The sequence below is a fragment of the Bufo bufo genome, chromosome 4 (assembly GCF_905171765.1).
Source record: "Bufo bufo chromosome 4, aBufBuf1.1, whole genome shotgun sequence".
In the NCBI taxonomy this organism is placed as follows: Eukaryota; Metazoa; Chordata; class Amphibia; order Anura; family Bufonidae; genus Bufo; species Bufo bufo.
The window spans coordinates 268,623,240-268,638,880 of record NC_053392.1 but is presented as its reverse complement, the minus strand read 5'-3'; the positions used below and the strand labels follow the sequence as shown (position 1 = coordinate 268,638,880).

The 15,641-nt window shown below is 38.5% G+C and overlaps 1 protein-coding gene across 1 annotated transcript in view; it reads left to right on the top strand.

The window, feature by feature from the left end:
- The first annotated feature begins 501 nt into the window (after nucleotides 1-501).
- BMP5 (bone morphogenetic protein 5) overlaps nucleotides 502-15,641 on the top strand; it is a 267,627-nt gene continuing 252,487 nt past the window's right edge. The window contains 1 exon segment of the mRNA XM_040428576.1: nucleotides 502-1,415. Coding sequence (XP_040284510.1) covers nucleotides 953-1,415 — 463 coding nt within the window. The 5' untranslated portion in view covers nucleotides 502-952.

Sequence of the window (15,641 nt, the reverse complement as noted above, 5' to 3'; positions counted from 1 at the left end):
ATAAATGTCATGTAATTGTCGATAAAAGTCTTTGAAACGTATGAAGTGCGTGTAATTATATTTCACTACATCACAGAAACAACTGAAACAAAGATCTAAAAGCAGTTTAGCAGCAAACTTTGTGAAAACTAATATTTGTGTCATTCTCAAAACTTTTGGCCACGACTGTATATTAGTAGCTTCTAAAAAAAACTATTGTCTTTTTAGGAGTAATAGGCATTCTACTTCTTTAACCACAAGTCTTATATACTGTAGTGCCCCTATGAAACTCCTACTGACAGAGATGTGATTTAAAAAAAATGCATGCTAAACACTACACCACATACTTGCTGTCATAATCTTCAATGCAGTGTTATAACTGTAGAAAATTGGAGAAGAAAGCTGAATGGGTTAATGGTGCTTTGCCTTACTGGTCTCAGATTACAATGAGAAGCCTCTTCTTTCCCAGCAGGGTTTTGCTTACATTGGTCTTTAGATCTCAGCAGAAGAGCGCAGTATATTTATGTGAGCACTACATGAAGGTGGAAATAACAGCAGCAGGGCTGTACATGGACTTCTGCAGAATAACAGGGAGCTCCTGAGGAAGGATGAGGAGACACTAAGGTTATCAGGACGTCCGAGCACTATGGGAGCCTGCAGTTGAAGGTGTTAGAGAAATTGAGTAAAGAACTTGATGAAAATTCAAGCAACTACTGAGCCCTGTATTAGCTAACATGGAAAAACTTAGTCCTGTCTATAGTAGAGACGAGTTCTACCTTCAACAGCTCCTATCTACAGCACAGTGACAAAGCACCGCTCCTAGTGGACTTGGCTGGTGGTGACATCTCAAGAACTGAACTTCAGAGATGTCCGATGGACAAGTGACATTGACATAAGCAGAGTGTCGTCTCCTTCACTGTTGGGAAGTCTACTCAGCTTCAGAGATTGTCGGGAAAGGAGCAACTCCTGAGATATGGAAGTCCTTGGGGTGATATTAGCCATATTTTGTAGCTGCTGCTACCTTGTCCAAGGTTTGGGGGAAAATCATGTGCATTCCAGCTTTATCTACAGGAGACTGAGAAACCATGAGAGGAAAGAGATTCAAAGAGAAATCCTCTCCATTCTGGGCTTACCTCATAGACCAAGGCCATTTTCACCTGGAAAACAGGCGTCTTCTGCACCACTCTTCATGTTGGACCTTTATAATGTTATGGCGAATGAAGAAGAACATGGAATGTTGGGGTACACCCTGAGTGGGTCTATGATAGAGAACAGAGGGCTAAGGAGGGGATACCCAGCAGTGGCCAACGGTTACTCCAGGAAAGCCCAAGCCTATCGCACAGCCCCCCTGACCACACAGAGCCCCCCACTAGCCAGCCTGCATGATACCAACTTTCTCAATGACGCTGATATGGTCATGAGCTTCGTCAATCTAGGTAAGGAAACATCATGAATGGTCATATAGATGTTGAAGATATATTGTCACTCCTCAATGTGCAGATCAAATCAACGCAGATAATTATAAAGAACTAGATTTTGAATGCTTGAAGAGTCCGAGATCTAGATCAGTTGAAAGGTTTCTTGTTGTGTTCAAGTGCTGGCTGTCTCTGTAAAATATCATTATTTGACAGATACTTCGGTAGAACCTCCTAAAGCAAGCCACCCCAGGATCTCAGACACAGTACATACTAGATAGAGCTGGATCTCAGTGTAAAGCATTCTCATTTCACATCTTGATAGCTACACACAGTCTTCATTTACCCCTGACACATTATATACATTATCTTGCCAAATCATCAGAAATCCAATTTATCAAACCTACCCTAACTTCTTGTAGTTGTGTAGAGGGAAGAAAAGACATTTGACAGGTCACATCTTGGACTGATCAGCACTGCTTTGTGGTTTAAGTTGAATTCTTAAAACAAACATGATGTAAGATACAAGCCTTCCATATGGTCTAGCTGCAATACACGATTCCTCCCTATTGGAACAAGTGTATCCATAGTGTATTTGTAGTTCAGGGTGGTAGACCCCCGTGTACTGTATGCTAGGATCAGGATAAGGGGTTTCATTGTATTTTATCTGCTGCCTCAAACTCAACTGAAGCTGCATTTAGATCATCAAGAGATGGAGAGCTAATACCAAGAAGCTACAAACTAAATGGAGTAGTGGTACTACAATGTATCCAGCTTCTTGAACCAAAAACTACAGAAAGTTACAGATAACAGGTATCTATACCTGCTAAAAAGCTGGACTCAAAGAAGAGTGGGAAAGCCACATGTCGCCTATTTCTACATTACTGTACTAAAACGTAGACACTGTAGAGAACAGAGCAACAGATACGCATGTATTCCATAAAGCAATGTTCTGTTATTATTTGTAACAATCATAAAAATGCCCAAAGAAACCCTTATATGCAAAAACTATATGTCTATCTATCTAATATCGATCTGTCTAAAATCGCTACATGGATTCTTTGGCCATTTTGTAAGATTTATTTATTTTTATATATATATATATATATATATATATATATATTATTATTATTATTATTATTATTGTGGACATATATATGTACATGTGTACACAGATAATTTATGTATGCATTTATATAATGTCTATGGATGCATATATTTGTGCATGCATTTATCTATTTACTGTCCACCTGTTTATTTATCTCTCTGCCTATCTATCTATCTATTATAATCAATGCATATCTATCTATTATCTATCTATGTATATATTATCTATCCCATATCTATCTATCTATCTATCTATCTATCTATCTATCTATCTATCCCATATCTATCCATCTATCCCATATCTATCTATCTATCTATCTATCCCATATCTATCTATCCCATATCTATCTATCTATCTATCTATCTATCCCATATCTATCTATCTATCTATCTATCTATCTATCTATCCCATATCTATCTATCCCATATCTATCTATCCCATATCTATCTATCCCATTATCTATCTATCTATCTATCTATCTATCTATCTATCTATCTATCTATCTATTCCATATCTATCTATCTATCTATCCCATATCTATCCAACTATCCCATATCTATCCATCTATCCCATATCTATCTATCTATCTATCTATCTATCTATCTATCTATCTATCTATTTATCCCATATCTATCTATCTATCTATCTATTTATCCCATGTCTATCTATCTATCTATCTATCTATCTATCTATCTATTTATCCCATATCTATCTATCTATCTATCTATCTATCTATCTATCTATCTATCTATTTATCCCATATCTCTCTATCTATCTATTCCATATCTATCTATCTATCTATCTATTCCATATCTATCTATCTAGCTGTCTATCTATATTTTTATATTTTTTATGTTGACATTTATCCAATCTCCCTTTCGATCATTCCAATCTGATTTTTACCGTTTATCTCTGTAAAGTCGGGTGCGGTTTGTTACAGTACCCTATGAGAACGCTGCCTCTTCCAGCTGCCATGGCCATTGTCCTCAGTGTGTATCAGCCAGAGAAGGAAAGTTACCAGGAGTTAGGGGTCTAGCATAGGGGTAAGAGACTGTACTTTGGGAAGTAGCAGGAGAAGTGAGAGCTGTAAAGTCCCAGTGTTTGGTGGGATTCAGGAAGGAAATGATTAGTAAGGCATGGTGCACCCCGAAGAGCAGGCACTGGGCACGGATCTGACATCGCAATTCTGCGCTAATAATATTATTATGACATAAGACAACACAGGTTTGGGGGAACTTAAACAGAACCAGATATTGGGAACAAAAGCTGCAATTGTATTCTGATTCTGTGCTCATAAAGCTCCCTCTGAAAATCATGTCTGAACTTCTCACCTCTAAAGAACACATTCTCTGGGCTAATAAAGGGAGGGCACCCAGTGGGCACAATTCTACATATTCATGGCTTGGAAAAACAAATGGGTGACATTCAGGCTGAGAAAAAGCAGTGACTGGGACTCAGATTATGTGTCTTTGCTATAAACCCTGGTCTGGTCCTTACTACAATAAGAGCTGCAAACTGCAAATATTCCTCCATAACTACATCCAATATATTATATTATACACCCTAGATATATCTACATCCAATATATTATATTATACACCTTAGATATATCTACATCCAATATATTTTATTATACACTCTGAATATATCTACATGTAATATATTATACACCCTGGATATATGTACATGTAACATATTATATGATACACTCTAGATATATCTACATGTAATATATTACATGATACACCTTAGATATATCTACATGTAATATGTTATATGATACACCTTATATATATCTACATATAATATATTATACAACCTAAATATATCTACATGTAATATATGATATTATACACCCTAGATATAGCTAGCTACATGTAATATATTATACACCCTAGATATAGCTAGCTACATGTAATATATTATACACCCTAGATATAGCTAGCTACATGTAATATATTATACACCCTAGATATAGCTAGCTACATGTAATATATTATACACCCTAGATATATCTACTTGCAATATTTTATACATCCTAGATATATCTACATGTAATATATTATACACCCTAGCTATATCTACATGTAATATATTATACACCTTAGATATATCTACATGTAATATATTATACACCCTAGATATATATATGCATGTAATATATTATATGATACACCCTAAATATATTTTCGTGCAATATATTATTTTATACACCCTAGATATATCTACATTTAATATATTATACACCCTAGCTATATCTACATGTAATATATTATATGATACGCCCTAGATATATCTACATGTAATAAAGTATATGATACGCCCTAGCTATATCTATATGTAATATATTATATGATACACCCTAGCTATATCCAGTGTTTAATCCTATAGGAGGTAATTGCTGCTAATGGAAATGACTCCATTAGCTTCTAGTGGGTGGCACCATTTCCTGCAAGTTAAAATTATCTTATTTTTGGTCAGAGGTAATTTGTGAGAAAAACAGAAGCTGAATTTAAGTCCAAAATGCAACGAAATAAATCAGTGGAAGAAGAAAAGCAAATGATTTGGCATATGCTGAGTGCTGAGTATAAGGCATTAATATCATTTCCACTGACGGATTTCACAGCAGCTCCAGACGGGAAAAGCTGGGGCTCCGGTTACTGCAGTGTATTCCTGATCTACAAGTCAATGGGATAAACGTATGGACGCTTTATACGGCAGTCTGGGGGTGCGGGGAGATATATATATATATATATATATATATATATATATATATATATAATTTAAATATTGATATTTTTATGAATACAGATCGAATCACAATTTCATAGTGCAAATATTATTACATGGTATGTGCTCTGTGTAATCTGATGGCTCTAGTTCATTAGGGCAAATCCTGTTCTGATTATGAGATAAACTTGATAATCATTTTTTCATCCATATGTTATCCCTAAAGGTGTATACAGTCCTCTACTGGCTCTATCTATCTATCTATCTATCTATCTATCTATCTATCATCTATCTATCTATCTATCTATCTATCTATCTATCTATCTTCTATCTATCTATCTATCTATCTATCTACATCATATCTATCTATCTATCTATCTATCTATCTATCTATCTATCTATCATCTATCTATCTATCTATCTATCTATCTATCTATCTATCTACATCATATCTATCTATCTATCTATCTATCTATCTATCTCATATATATTATCTATCTATCTATTATCTATCTATCTATCTATCTATCTATCTATCTATCTATCTATCTCATATCTATCTATCTATTATCTATATATCAATCTATTATCTATCTATCTATCTATCTCATATCTATTATCTATCTCATATATATATTATCTATCTATCTATTATCTATCTATCTATCTATCTATCTATCTATCTATCTATCTATCTACATCATATCTATCTATCTATCTATCTATCTATCTATCTATCTCATATCTATCTATCTATTATCTATATATCAATCTATTATCTATCTATCTATCTATCTATCTATCTATCTATCTCATATCTATTATCTATCTATCTCATATCTATTATCTATCTATCTATTATCTATCTATCTATCTATCTATCTATCTATCTATCTATCTATCTATCTATCTGTCTATCTAGCTCATATCTATTATCTATCTATATATTTATGCCATATCAATTATCTATCTATCTAGCTATCTATTATCTATCTCATATCTATTATCTATCTATCTCATATCTATTATCTATCTATCTATTATCTATCTATCTATCTATCTATCTATCTAATATCTATTATCTATCTATATATTTATGCCATATCAATTATCTATCTAGCTAGCTATCTATTATCTATCTATCTCATATCTATCTAGCTATCTATTATCTATCCATCTCATATCTATCTAGCTATCTATTATCTATCCATCTCTCACATCTAGCTCTCTCCACACTGAAGAGGCTGAATGCCCTCTTGTCCAGGTACAGTATATAATGGCTATCCCCTCCTGTATACAGGCAGACATGTCAGAGCTGTGGGTACAGTGAAGTCTGAGTTTATATAGCCATTATACTATTAGCATAAACCACTTTATAGGCCCCTGACACATCTCCTGCAATTACTGGGTTACCGAAACTATTTTCAGGAGATCAAACAGGAGTGAAATTAGAGCTACACCCCTAATAATAAGACCAGTTCTTTGTTATTTCTGTAAAAGAATGAGCTCATCCTAAACTCTCCTAAAGCTAGTTCTAACTATTGCCGGCAGTGAAAGGGTTTTAGGGATTATGGAGAGAGTGCTGATCAAAGCCGTGGACGGATCAAACCACATTTCCCCCATCCCATCATTCTGCTGTAATTGGACAAGGTTTCTGAAGACTAGATGGGGACAATAGAGGACATCACCCAAGAGCAGGAAGGACACAGGGGGCGCCAGGGAGGGACACCTTCTGATCTCATTGGTGGAGTAGCACCTAGTCCTGGAGCTAAGCAGGCCACTGTCTGAGGTCAGGAGGACGCATTCCTGCCCATTAAGGGTGACTCATGCTTAAATCAATTGGTTCCGCTTTTAATTTCTACATCAAGGTTTAGATTAAGCTCTAAGCATTTGAAAATGATCAGTTTATGAAGTGCCAATTGCAGCCTCCCAGCGCCCCATGCATCCCCAGGGTTTCCTTGGGTTGGGTCTCTTTAATTTAAAATGCTTTCTCACTAAGTTCTGCTCAGTTTCTTAATGTCCTTTGTTCTTTCTTCTAAAGTCCTTTCATTACTTGACAATTTTATTTGGCCAAAGGCAAGAAAACTGTCCAGAAGACAGGTGGAGGCCTCAGCCCATAGCTTTCATCTTCCTCCACAGAAACCCACCAAGACCATCAGCCTCTATAGATGCAGGACATCCAAGCTGATCTAGTCCAGCTCCGTAAAAGATTTTACTCTATATCTTATAACCAGATCTAAAAAAAAGTGATACTAATATATTACCTCTAATTATATAATCAGAATGCATATTACACACAGAAAAGGTATATTATGTTAGAATACATCCAGTATTAAAGATCCACATGGCAAGTAATGTTCTTGTAAAGGTACATATAATTGGCACACACAAAAAATAATGAATATTCTATGTATTCAATCATATTACAGTTGTAGAGCACTCCTTAAATAATTAGCAAATATGTTAGAGAATAATAGCAACAGATATGTAGTCTCCATGAACTTATTGAAGATTATATATTTATTCCGTCTTTAACACATATATGGATATTTCAGTTGACTGCCATATGTAATAGCTAAATAGATGCACAGCAAATATTTGTTGCTGCAGAGCAAAGCAGTACCACAATGTGTTATTTGGGATTTTTACATAGAACTGCAGAGTCCTACAGTATATTACTGTATAGTAATAATATATAGTAGTAATAACATAGTAGAGTCCTATGCAGAATTCTCTTCAAAGTTACTTTCCTGCACAATTCAGCATTACAGTGTAAGTACAGAACTGTGCTAGATATTTATCTATATATCTATCTCTTCCCACACTAGTAATATACTAGTCTAACTATAATAAGCATATTATAGTTATATTTTTTATGTAAATGCAATTTTTACAAATGTGACTTTAACATATATATATATATATATATCATTTCACTACCACTATATCTGTGGTTCCATATGACAATAATAAACATATATAATTAATAGTTCAAGTGCACCTCTTATTGACCTATATCATATCTTACAATATAACCCTCTTACATTGTTATCTTAAAGTCATTATGAGTATATAAAAGTGTTGAATCATTGTTGTAATAACTGTAAACATCATTCACAAATGCAACATTACATGTCCCTTATGATAGTATGTCATTAAGGGCTTGTTCACACGACCGTGTCGTTTTTTGAGGTCCGCAAATTGCGGATCCTCAAAAAACGGATGGCACACACGTGCCTTCCGCAATTTGCGGAACAGAACAGGAGGCCCATTAGGCTACATGCACACGACCGTATGTGTTTTGCAGTCCACAAATTGCGGATCCGCAAAAAAAAGGATGACTTTTTTTTGCGGATCCGTTTTTTTTGCGGATCCATTGTAATAATGCCTATCCTTGTCCGCAAACTAGAAGAAAATAGGACATGCACTATTTTTTTGGCGGAGCAACGGAACGGACATACTGATGCGGACAGCACACGGTGTGCTGTCCGCGTTTTTTGCGGACCCATTGAAATGAATGGGTCCGCATCCTATCGGCAAAAAAAAACGGATCGGACACGGAAGCAAAATACGGTCGTGTGCATGAGGCCTTATAGAGATGCCTATTCTTGTCAGCAAAACAGACAAGAATAGGACAGGACTAATAATTTTTGCGGGGCCACGGAACAGAGCAACAGATGCGGACAGCACACAGAGTACTGTCCGCATCTTTTGCGGACCCATTGAAATGAATGGTTCCGTATATGGACCGTATGCGGAACGCAGAAAACGGCCCATATACGGAACGCAAAATACATTCGTGTGAACGAGCCTTAATATGGTTGTAATAGAATATTTTTCGTTTTGTCATTAATTGGAGCTGATACTGATGTGCCCTATTGTTAAGAACTATACTCCATCCATATTTCATGAAGCAGCACCAAAAAAAAAAGTCTTGTTAGGTGGAATATATACTACAACAATGTGTATTTCATAAATGTTACATTTCAGCAGTTTCTAGGTATTCCCAGGTCATATTAGGATGTGCTGAAGGGTACACGCAGTGTTTGGCATTTCCCAGTGTAATAATCTGTGCCCCCTATGGTTCAGTTAATCTTCTAGAATAGTAGTAGTTGTAGTCGTGGGAAAGCTGCTTTGTGCTACAACTATAAGTGGCAGTGTGGTGACTGGATCACACTTGGGAGGAGATCAGAGAGAACAAGAAGCCTGATTGTTCTCTACCTATATTAAGAATGGCCCAGGCTCAGTCACAGATTATATTTTATTGGTTATGGCTTAGGCTTTACCCATTTACTCTGCTCATAAAATGAAAGGTTTGCTACAAACAGGCTATCAAATAAGAGGATAGGACATGGGTAACAAGATTATCACTGAAGAGGGTTAAGTAGGTTTTCAGAAAACCTGAAGACCAGAACTCCCCATGTCACCTGTAATTGATTCTCATGTGGAGGTTACATAGTATGAGTGAAAAAGCCCTTATGTCCATCCAGATCAGGGGGTAATGGAGACAATGAGGCTTTTTACTTGACTCTTGATATGACTCATATACAAAAGCACTAAATTGTGTATAAATTGTATATAAAAAGTAACCTTTATTAAAAGTAAATTAAATCAAATAGTGATAGTCACATAAATTATGAAAAGTTCCAGATGCCAGAAAATTGTCAGGATATGCACTAATTAGATGGTGGAGCAGGGAAAACGACAATAGCACACATCACCACCTCACTTGGGTACAATAAGTTCCCCCATTGTGAACCTGGCTGTGGTGCCACTATTGAACCCATTATCTGTGGGGTGGTAATTTTGTTTACTATGAGCCACCCTAATTCCCATGTCTTTTCATCAATTTTTGCTTCTTTTATTCCTGTTTGGTTCCTTCATCAAACTAATTTATTCTGTGGGGAAACAGGTTGGAATAGGGTTAGGTTCTAGAAAGGGGTCGCTCTGAGTGAGTACCCTGTCTTAACTATCAGGGTAAGTTCTAGGAACAGGCTGAAGATCCCTTCCTTCCAAGCGATGTATATTCATAGAACTTGGTTATTTCCCCCGCTAAACCATCTAATTAGTTCATAGCGTGCTGTTTTTGGGTCTTTTATAATTAGTGCTATGCCTATAGGGTTTAGTGATTTGGGTTTTTCCTCGTACATTGGCATGTCATAAAAATGACTGGGTCAGGGTTGTCAGCTCAGTGACAACTATGACTTGTGCATGTCACTAGTGATGAGCCAAGAATTGAAAAATTAGATCCGGCTGCTAAGCCAAATTTTACACCAAAAGAAAATTTGAATTACTTCATCACAAAGCGCATTTATTTATAAGTAGTGGTTGCAATGACAGGGAGCGGCAATTGCGGTGCCATCATTATTGCATTCCTCAGATGCTGCGTTCATCACTGATCGCAGCATCTGACAGCAATAATACAGTGTAAAATAAAAAATAATTATAAAATCATACTTACCTCATCCATTTGACCATGAAGAGCTGTCCGTCATCATCTTGATTGAAGATCTAACGCAAAATCTCTTGCGGCCCTCATGTCGGCTGGCGTGGTGACGTCATAAGTCACCGCACATCGGATTTTGGATCTTCAATCAAGATGGCGGTGCCCGACTCTTTGCGCTCAAACAGATGAGGTGAGTATGATTTTTTTTTTTTTTTCCACCATTCAGGGAAAATGGATTCACTACCACAAAGCAGGAGGAAATTCGGCGGTCACACCTGTGGAGGTAGCGGTCACACCTGTGGTGCATAAGGGGGTCCAAAGGTCCTGCTGTCATATGAGAAGCTAGTAATATTAAAAACGGCACATAGTAGATGGGGGTATGTTACACATTATGCAATAAGGCCCAGGATTTTCCCATTACACCTCTAGGCCTTATAAGATACTTAAGTGACTGTATCTTATGGATGTCTGACTTCTGACATCCCCTCCGATCAGCTGTGTGAAGAGGTTGTAGAGCTTCGGTGAATGCTGTGGTCTCTTCCTAGCCCAGTAACATCATGTTTATCGGTCACATGGCCTACAGTATGTGCAGCTTAGTCCCTTTCAAGTGAATAGGCCTGGGCTGCAATACTAAGTACAGCCGCAATACAATGCACATTGCTGTGCTGTGAGGAGGCTATAGCCCTTTGTGGAGAGCAGTGGCTCTTCAAAATGCTGATTGGCGGTGGTGCTGGGTGTCGAACCCCCACCTATCAGACATTGATGACAGATGAGCATAGATCATCAATATTCTACTCTGGGAAAACCCTGTACATTTAGGCCCCTATAATAGGAAAATAATAGCATTCTTAATACAGAATGCAAAATAAATTAGGGATGGAGGGGTTAAAAAATAAAATAAAAATGAAACTCACCTGATCCACTTGTTCGCCCAGCCTGGCTTGTCTTCTTTCTTCTTCTTTGAGGACCTGGGAGAAAAGGACCTTTGGTGACGTCACTGCGCTCATCACATGGTCCATCACCATGGTGATGGACCATGTGCCGGACCATATGATGAGCGCAGTGATGTCACCAAAGGTCCTTTTCCTCCCAGGTCATCAAAAAAGAAGAAAGAAGACGAGCCGGGCAGCGCGAACAAGTGGATGAGGTGAGTTTATTTATTTATTTATTTTTTTAACCCCTCCATCCCTAATTTACTTTTTGTAATAAGATTTACTTAATTTAAATTTACTAATTTACTTAACATTCTGTATCCCTTATAATCATGTTGTAAGGGAAAAAAAATAATGATCGGGTCCCCATCCAGATCGTCACCTAGAAACCATGCGTGAAAATCACACCGCATCCGCACTTGCTTGGGGATGCTTGTGATTTTCACGCAACCCCATTCACTTCTATGGGGCCTGCGTTGCGTGAAAAAGACAATATAGAGCATGCTGCGATTTTCACGCAACGCACAAGTGATGCGTGAAAATCACCGCTCATGTGCACAGCCACATAGAAATGAATGGGTCCAGATTCAGTGCTGGTGCAATGCGTTCAACTCACGCATCGCACCCGCACGGAAAACTCGTCCGTGTGAAAGGGGCCTTATTGCCTCAGCACATCCTCCAAAATCAGGACGCAGCTCAGAACACCAGAATATCCATGTAGATTGTAAGCCCTCACGGGCAGGGCCTTCTCTCCTTCTGTTCCAGTTTGTAACTCGTCTTGTTTATGCTTAGTGCAATTGTCTATATTATGTATATGTATACCCCATTTCATATGTACAGCGCTATGGAATGAATGGCGCTTTAATAATAAATAATAATAATATTACCAGTATTAACTGGGAACTGTAAAACTATGATAATTCCAATAATCTGCACAACCTGCGCTTTTTTTTGCATAAAATATATAGGTGCATCATTTTTATGGATACTGAAATAAGACCTGTTTTTTTCCTGACTACCCAGGAATTTAAATTTGTATCCCCTTCTATCACTTGCCTAAAACAGTCCCTCTGTCACCTCCTCATTGGCACCTTCTAACTTTCAGCTTTTCACTATCACCTACATATAGGGATGAGTGAACTTGTGTTTTCGAGTTCGGGTTATCTAAAAATTCCGTTATGGATTCTGCTATAAGTTATGGTTCGGGGTAGCGGAATCAATAACGGAATTCTTAGATAATACAAACCTTGTATGCCGAACTTAAAAACACAAGTTCGCTCATCCCGGCCTACATACATTCTAGCCCTGGCTTACCTGCTTCAGTCCCGTGCATACCTTTCTCTATATATATTAAAAAATAAAATTAAAAAATTATAATAATAACAACGATAATAATAATAATATTCTTATTATTATAATTATTATTGAAAAGCATTCTCAATAACTGCTCTTATGGTTTACAGTTTTCCCTTCAGTAGAGAGCTGGTGGTGATGTTTTGCATGTGATCAAAGAACCCCTTAAAAGTACAGTAACTTTTATGGTGGAGTATTTTGTAGATCACAAACTGAGCCTCATTAATTCCCTGTCAGCTTGGTCCTCCTAGGATTGCTGAGTGGCCCATCTGTCTCCTAAGGGCCCATTCACATGGTAGTTTTTTTCCCATGCAATCTTGGCACGGACACCTGTGTGAAATTCTGGAGGCCGCAGAGGGTCTAGGTAACTACCTGGGTGGGAGGAACTATAAACTAGTTGGGCGTTGTTAGGGGCAGTGATAGGGGAGTGTCTATATAACCAGCTGGTGGGAGGAGATATAAACTAACTGGGTGTTACAGGCAGTAATAGGTGTGTGTCTATGTAACTAGCTGGGTGGGAGTTGCTATAAACTATCTGGGTGTTGTTAGGGGCAGTGATAGGGGAGTGTCTATGTAACTAGCTGGATGGGAGAAGCTATAAACTATCTGGGTGTTGATAGGGGCAGTGATAGGGGAGTGTCTATATAACCAGCTGGTGGGAGGAGATATAAACTAACTGGGTGTTACAGGCAGTAATAGGTGTGTGTCTATGTAACTAGCTGGGTGGGAGTTGCTATAAACTATCTGGGTGTTGTTAGGGGCAGTGATAGGGGAGTGTCTATGTAACTAGCTGGATGGGAGAAGCTATAAACTATCTGGGTGTTGATAGGGGCAGTGATAGGGGAGTGTCTATGTAACTACCTGGGTGGGAGGAGCTATAAACTAGCTGGGTGTTACTGGCAGTAATAGGGGAGTGTCTATGTAGCTAGCTGGGTGGGAGGAGCTATAAACTAGTTGGGCGGTGTTAGGGGCAGTGATAGGGGAGTGTCTATATAACCAGCTGGTGGGAGGAGTTATAAACTAGTTGGGTGTTGTTAGGGGCAATGATAGGGGAGTGTCTATGTAACTAGCTGGGTGGAAGGAGCTGTAACCTAGCTAGGCATTGTTAGGGGCAGTGGTAGGGTAGTGTCTATGTAACTCTCTGGGTGGGAGGAACTATAGACTAGCTGGGTGTTACGGGCAGTAATAGGAGAGTGTATATGTAACTAGCTGGGTGGGAGGAGCTATAAACTAGCCTGGTGTTAGTGGCAGTTATAGGGAAATGTCTATGTAGCTAGCTGGGTTGGAGGAGCTATAAACTAGCGGGGTGTTATGGGCAGTAATAATGAAGTGTCTATGTAACTACCTGGGTGGGAGGGAGTTGCTATAAACTAGCTGGGCGTTGTTAGGGGCACTGATTGAGGAGTGTGTATGTAACTAGCTGGGTGGGAGAAGCTATAAACTAGCTGAGTGTTGTTAGGGGCAGTAACATGGGAATGTCTATATAACCAGCTGATGGGAGGAGCTATAAACTAACTGGGTGTTAGGGGCAGTGATAGGGGAGTGTCTATGTAACTAGCTGGGTGGGAGGAGCTATAAACTAGTTGGGCGGTGTTAGGGGCAGTGATAGGGGAGTGTCTATATAACCAGCTGGTGGGAGGAGTTATAAACTAGTTGGGTGTTGTTAGGGGCAATGATAGGGGAGTGTCTATGTAACTAGCTGGGTGGAGGAGCTGTAACCTAGCTAGGCATTGTTAGGGGCAGTGGTAGGGTAGTGTGTATGTAACTATCTGGGTGGGAGGAGCTATAAACTAGCTGGGTGTTATGGGCAGTAATAGGAGAGTGTATATGTAACTAGCTGGGTAGGAGGAGCTATAAACTAACTGGGTGTTGCTAGGGGCAGTGATAGGGGAGTGTCTATGTAACTAGCTGGGTGGGAAAAGCTATAAACTAGCTGGGTGTTGTTAGGGGCAGTAATATGGGAATGTCTATATAACCAGCTGATGGGAGGAGCTATAAACTAACTGGGTGTAAGGGGCAGTGATAGGGGAGTGTCTATGTAACAAGCTGGGTGGGAGAAGCTATAAACTAGCTGGCAGTTGTTAGGGGCAGTAATATAGGAATGTCTATATAACCCGCTAATAGGAGGAGCTATAAACTAACTGGGTGTTAGGGGCAGTGATAGGGGAGTGTCTATGTAACTAGCTGGGTGGGAGAAGCTATAAACTAGCTGGGTGTTATGGGCAGTAATAAGGTAATGTCTTTGTAACTAGCTGGGTGAGAGGAGCTATAAACTAGCTGGGTGTTGTTATGGGATGTAATAGGGGAGTGTCTATGTAACTATTTGGGTGGGAGGAGCTATAAACTAGCTGGGTGTTACGGGTATTAATAGGGGAGTGTTTATATAACTAGCTGGTGGGAGGAGCCATAAACTATCTCGTAGTTGTTAGGGGCAGTGATAAGGATGGGTCTATGTAACTAGCTGGGTGGGAGGAGCTATAAACTAGCTGGTTGTTGTTAGGGGTAGTGATAAGGGTGGGTCTATGTAACTAGTTGGTTGCGAGGAGCTATATACTAGCTGGGTGTTATGGGGAGTAATAGGGGAGTGTCTATGTAACTAGTTGGGGGGAGGAACTATAAATAAGCTGGTTGTTGTTAGGGGCAATAATAGGGGAGTGTTTATGTAACTAGTTGGGGGA